This window comes from Nanorana parkeri, unplaced genomic scaffold (assembly GCF_000935625.1).
Source record: "Nanorana parkeri isolate BGI_ZX_2015 unplaced genomic scaffold, ASM93562v1 scaffold294, whole genome shotgun sequence".
In the NCBI taxonomy this organism is placed as follows: Eukaryota; Metazoa; Chordata; class Amphibia; order Anura; family Dicroglossidae; genus Nanorana; species Nanorana parkeri.
In genome coordinates this window covers 440,229-446,865 of record NW_017306562.1, presented here as the reverse complement: position 1 = coordinate 446,865, position 6,637 = coordinate 440,229, and the positions used below count along the sequence as shown (strand labels likewise).

The 6,637-nt window shown below is 42.3% G+C and overlaps 1 protein-coding gene across 1 annotated transcript in view; it reads right to left on the bottom strand.

Annotated features, from left to right (window-relative positions):
• Positions 1 to 5,814, bottom strand: part of RTN4RL1 (reticulon 4 receptor like 1) — a 183,305-nt gene extending 177,491 nt beyond the window's left edge. Inside the window, exon 1 of the mRNA XM_018557660.1 lies at positions 5,664 to 5,814. Coding sequence (XP_018413162.1) covers positions 5,664 to 5,676 — 13 coding nt within the window. The 5' untranslated portion in view covers positions 5,677 to 5,814. The remainder of the gene's footprint in view (positions 1 to 5,663) is intronic.
• Between the last annotated feature and the right edge of the window lie 823 nt (positions 5,815 to 6,637).

Below are 6,637 nucleotides of genomic sequence, written 5' to 3'. Positions count from 1 at the left end.
GGCGGGTACCGACAGTAAAGTATCTCGTACTTGATACCGAAAAACCGGTATTGGGGCATCCCTACTTAATATGTATAAATACGTAGAAAGAAGAGCATATTTATCACTATATATGCAGCCTGACTGTGTTACAGCAATGAATAACGAGGCTTTAACTGGACATCAAGTTAGTAAATAAAACGAATTGTTTTCTCAACAACATTGGCGTGATTATTAAAAATAACTGTCATCATATGATGTATATACTGTATATTAATGCAAAAATAACAGCTCACAATATTCAATAAAAAATAAAGGAATAGGGTCCTATATTGTGCTACCGTGTGTGTGTGTGTAGTGTACATGCTATCATGTGTTGTGTATGAGTGTGGGTGTGTGTGTGTGTGTGTGTGTGCGTGCTGCCATGGTGTCTGTTGGTGTTTGCACCTATTTTCTCATGTTTTTACTTATTTTACTTCTACTTATTTGTACTGACTATATACTAGTGATCTATTATGATGCTTAGTGCGTGCGTGTGTGTGTGTGTGTGTGTAAACCTTCCAACTGTCCCGCATTTGAAGGGACTGTCCCTATTTTGGAACCTAATCCCTCTTTTTTATATACTAATGTAATGGAAACATAGCTGTAAGAAAAAACTACCACTGGGTTTAAGCAATCATCCCTGTGCTTTAATTCATCATGGTCTTCATGATAGGCAATGTGACCATGATGTGGACTTTGCCTATATATTTTGTGCATAAAGGTGATCCTCTTTCCAATCTTGGGAGGTGTGGCTGCATGTGTTTACATGTGTTTATATATATATGTGCGTGTCTTTGTGTATTTACGTGTGTGCCTTTGTGTGTTTGTGCATGTGTGTGTCTTTGTGTGTACTGGATTGGTTCTAGCCCCACCTTGACTGATGTTTCATAAAGTATTTTACGATACAATGAAGCAAAATACAGCAAAGACTTCTTGACACAACTTTTTTTTACTTATTCTGTATTTCCTCTTAAGTAAAGCTCCTGTTCTAGCTCTACTCAGGATATCCCAGAAACATAAAATAACATAGAATTGTAGAGATACACTAGAAACAGATACAATATAGACTATAATCAAACTTGACATGTTTGGATAAAAAGACAAGAGCTGCCATTTCTGAATGTAATTCTTTGTTAAAGGTCCAAGGCTGTCTTTCATATTCTTGCTTTACTATTTAGTTATTGAACTGGATCAAGAATGCAGGTCAGGTGCCTCAACACTTTACTGGCCGCATGCTTGTTCTGGGTTAAAGACTTGCTTATGTAGTAGAAAGCAAATAAGAATGACAGCCGTCAAGCATGCACCTTCAAAAACTAGTAAGCAATTACTAGTTAGCAGTTAGCAGTTAGCGCCTACATTCCCCTTTTTCAAAACTCTGCCCATTTGATGAGGTAGAAACCATACTGATAATGACGCAGTTATATATTTAGTATAATTGAGTAATATTATACCTATAATAATAGTGTCGTAATAGCAATGTGTCACACAGAAGAGTAAAGCAGTAATAAGGGCAATGTGTCACACAGTAGTAGTACATGTACTTTAGTTGTATATGCGACATTCTACAATCTGTATTTCCTACAGCAGTGTTGCAGAATGTGAAACCAGGCTTGTAGTATTACAAGCATCGGTTAATGTGTTGCATAAAAATATTGCAGCAAATATTAAGCTATTTGGTAAGACTAAAGGGCTTTAAAGAATCAATGCTCCCATTAATGGAAGCCTCCAAGGGTTCACTTTTCTGTCTGCTTGGTGCCCTTGAACACTCTTCAAGGGCAAGCAGTGAGAAAGCATCACTCTGAGGCTGAAGATTTCTGTTGATTAGTACAGTAGGTTTGAAGTCTTCTTGTAAAGATTTAAGTCAATATGGCATAGGCTGAGTGTGCTGCACCTTCAGTAAGCTCAGGAATTTTAAAACGAGGATGATTTTCCAAAGGATGTGTATGATGCTATGATAGAAAATAATAGTTTGTAAGCGCACTCGGTTTTTTTAATACTGTTTGTGAAAAAAAAGAAAAAAAACGAACTGGAATGTAAGGTGGAGTAACTCCCATGGCAAAAGGCCAATTATTTTTCCCAGCAACCTGTCACCTTGACACCAAAGCACCAAGGCAGATGGGAATGACCTGTATAAGCCTGCTGGGCATAGAAGCCACAGATATAGAGTGTAAATGAGAATTCCTAGGGGGTGACAATCCATATGCAGACACTGAAAAGTCATTGCCTGGTTGAGTGTTAAAAGAGCCTCCTACAGAGTAATATGTCTTTCCTCATACAGACTGAATACAATTTACACTACAACTCTTTAAGTCTTTTTTCAAACTTCTGAAACCTTTAAAAGACCAAACTGTTGCATGATGCAAAAGCATCTAGTGCAATCATGCAGCAGCTTGACTATGTACACTGTAGTGTAAAACCTATCGCAACAGGTATCCATAAATCCGGTGCAAGAAATATGTATACTAGTTTTTTGTTGCCTGGCTCTCAAGCTCATCTTCTGGTCTCAGTACTTTTCATATCACTGCCTGGATCAAGAGAGCAGATCAGGAGTTCTGATTTTACTTCCTGAAAATGTGTTCTGGATCCTTACTCAGAAAGTAATGGCGTGAGAGGATCAGTATGACAGACAGGTTACTATGAGTTTCGATCAGACATGTTACTATCATTTTCCTTAATGCATGAGCATTTGGAATTGTTAAGCTGACTCTCAGTTGTTCTCATTTGTTGAGCATTCTCCACCACCGTACTTAAAATGCAGGAAAAGGTCAGCAGCATGGATCAAACTATAGAAAACGCACCCAATAAACACTTCCCATCTAGTGTATATGTCAAGTGACAACTTGACCCTGTGAGGGTTTGATTGTCTATGGGTCCTTTTACAGTCCCCTTGCACATTTTACTTAAACGATGGCAAATTGTGAAAGGAGAAAATATTTGTGAGTCACCATTATACTATAAGATTGCAAGTATACAAAAAGAAAATAATCTGAGGGATGTGAAATTGTCAGTATTTGACACTCTTCTTAAAATAATGAGGAATTCTTGGATTTGTATGTGTGTAATCACCATCTTTAAGACTTTCTCCTGCTGGTATACCACTAAACAAATATTTATAATACGTGCGGTGACATCACACTGATTTAATTAAGCAGTGCTTGCGACAATAATGATGTGTGCTGTGCCATAGCTCATGGCAACCAATCACCTTTCAATTTACTATAGTGAGATTGGTACAATATGAACTCTACGTGCTGCAGGTAGCTACATTTGCACATTCTCTTAATCATAAACATACCAAAGACGTAACAATTTGATAATCTGGCTGATTGTAATGTGTGTGGGTACCAACAGACAGACTCGCCATGGGAAGCTTAGGCATTTGTTAACAAAGTCCCAAATAAAAGTGTAAATGGAAGCTTGTTACCACCACCCCAGCCTGGCTGCCTGCATAAATTGTCACTGCTAAGTGTTGCTAGCCTTTGTACACGTATGGGATTAATAGTGTGCTTTTCGCACAAACCAGGACTGACTGAGTTGTCCTCAGGAGATAGTTTGGAGAAATCGCTTCAGACACTTGCTTCATCCCCACTTTCCAGCCCTTTCCTTCAGAGAAGCAGCAAGTCTCTCACACCTTTAATAACCTGCTGATGTGATCCATGCTAATGTGAAATGTCCCTGCTCCCTTAGGGAATTACATCACCATCTGTTTTCTTCTATTTGACTTTTTCTTTGCAAGGATAATGTGTTTGTTCCCTGCCTATTCATGCTGCCCATTTGTGACCAAATGCCATCCCAACTCCAGCACCGTCAACCTTCCCCCTCCCCAGCTGCTTGTACCAGTCCTGGAGTTCTCTATGGGTACAGGCAGACTTTCCAGACCATGGTGATGAGAGAGCTGTGCATCCAAGCACTATAAACCTAAATTCAAACTGAATTATTGATAAGTCTGCTAACATACCACTGAATTCCATCTGCCAACTGCATTCCTTGCTAAAGCTACCAGCAAGAAGAATGATTTGAAGCTTCAATAGCAGTGTCCTCGTGCCTTTTGTTTGCAATTGTGTTTTGTGCTCTCAGTACTGTATCACTGTATACACTATATACAAAATACAATGGCATAATATATTAAAAAAAATATATCAAAAGAACTGTGAATTCAACACATTTGTGGAGATATACAAGAAGTCAAGTGCAATATGGAATGCAGAGTGTTGACCATACACTAGACAACTTTATGGACCTGTGTCTCTTTATTCAACCTCAAATACTATGTAACTATGTAATTTAGTGGTAATCTGGTCACTTTCAGCCACAGCTACCTCTTAATTCCCAGCAACTATAGGGTAGAAATTGAACAGAACCACATCAATGCCACTCAAAGGCATTTTCCAAATTGTATTGCTTGAAAACAAGAAAGGTTTCTGGTTGAAAGCAACAAATCTACCAATTGCATGCTCAGTGTAACAGTTCTCATAACTGTTATGCCTCCAATCAATGTGATGTGTTGTTATTTGTTTTATTGCACTTTGAACACTCATTTCTCCCCTGCATTGCTAGCCTGAGCGATCCCTTTTGTGTTTCCTGTAAACCGAGCCAATGCATTTAACACAGGCTTTCTGCTCCACTGAGTGCAAGGCGCTGGCAAACCATTCACTATTCAATGGCAACACTTGGGCTAGTAATAGGAGAAGACATCTTAAGTTTTGTCTCGCTCACAGTGACAAATACTCACAACAAGTAACTTGGCACACTCACAAGAGGACAGCTAACCCTGCAGCACGATCACTGTGCGGTCAGGTGAAGCCAGATCACAGGTAACATTAGAGAGGTGAGCGCAGCCTGCATGAGGGCACCGGGCAACTGTCCCCCAGCCCTGCACAGGCATAGCAGGTGACATGGGACGCGGCTCAGCTGGGCATGCACTAGGCAATCAGGGACACAGAGCAGCAGATGACATGGGCAGGCACGGAGAAAGTGGCACCCAGAATGGAAACAGAAGGGCAGACAGGTGAAGTGGGCAGACACATAGCCACACCATCTGGGCACAGCCACCAATACAACACATTCTGTAAGCGATCTACTCCCCTGGTATTGTCACTGTCACCTAGTTCCCCCAGTCTATGAAAGGACAAGCTAACCGATACTGTGATCATTTAAGAGACAAGCACAGCAAGTGGCCATTGTTTAATCACAGTTATTGCACAGGTCTATGGGATCCATCAGCACCATGGACAGCAGCCCCCAGCGATGACAAGGATGAGGATGTCAGGAATATGCTGCTCTGGATCCAGGACCAACAAGAGGTTTATTATCCCTGCCTAGACTTATGCCTTCAAGCTTTACGCTCGCTAACAACTTCAGGCATCTATAACACAATAATAGGCTGATGGAAAGAAGCAGCGATCGTTAATAGGAGTTGTAAGGGCCATGCATTTTTGGGGGGATGGGTGAGAAGGGCAAGGATGTGTCGGATCTTAGTAAACTAACATTAGGACACCTCGATCTGTGTCTGCTCATGATACAAGCACCATGCTACAATGAAGTAGCTCATGGATGTCTTTGTGTAAGGCTAAAAAAAGTAGCTGTCACTGTGTGATGACCTGTCAGGTGAACCGGCTTCCATTAGCACCCAGGGCTCCTACCTGTGCGCTGCATGATGCCACCTGTGCGGAGCTCAGGGACTGTCCGGCTCCTGCGGGCGTTCCTGTTTAATCCGAGAGGCACCGGCCCTTCCCTTCCCAAGTGTTCTTCTGCACTTTAATGTCCCGCAGAAAGAGGCAATCCGAGGAGAAGTGGTGGTTGGGGGCACAGTCCTGGGAAGCTGCAAAGTGAAGTAGGTCCTCTAGGTTCCTTTAGAAGCCTGGGTGTCCCCTTCTCTGGAGCAGAACTCCTTTCCCCTTGCGCCCGGCTTTCTAGCAGCTTTTTTGTCTCCTCTGGGTATTTAGGGGGGGAAGACGCCCCCTTTTTTGGCTGAGAATTGTTCACACCTCTCCACCCCCTTAGTGTTGGGGGAAAAGAGTCTAAGGAGAGTCATTGAGCCCCTTGTCACCAGAAACTGTGCCAGAGCTGAGAGACTGCCAAAGACAGTCAGAGATGATGAGAGACGGAGGCACAGTCAAGCCGATTGCTCCCTTCCTGCGATCCGGCTTGTATCTGGATGTTTGTCTTTGCTCCAGCCTTGCTCAGTCCTGGCTTTTCCTCCCTCCCTCTCTCTCTCTCTCTCTCCTCTCTCTCTCTCCTCCCTCCCTCTCTCTGCTCCTCTTTTTTTTCCTCCCTCTTTTACCTTTTTTCACCTATCTCCCGGTGTCTCTCTAGCACTCTTTGACTCCAGCTCTCTCTTTGCCTCCTGTCTGGTCTTCTATACCTCTCTCTCTCTCTCTCTCTCTCACACACTCTCTCTCTTCCTCCTGTATTCCTCTCCCCTCTCTCTCTCTCTCTCTCTCTCTCTCTCTCTCATAAAACGCCTCCCATATAAAATTTATGAAAGCGCTTTTTGCTTGCAGAGTTCAAAAATACCATCTTATTCCCAGAGCAGGCTGCTCTCAGCTGCCATGTGATGTTGCTGCTGCCTCTTAAGGTGTTTTTCTCTCTCTCTTCCCCTGCTGCTTTGTCACTG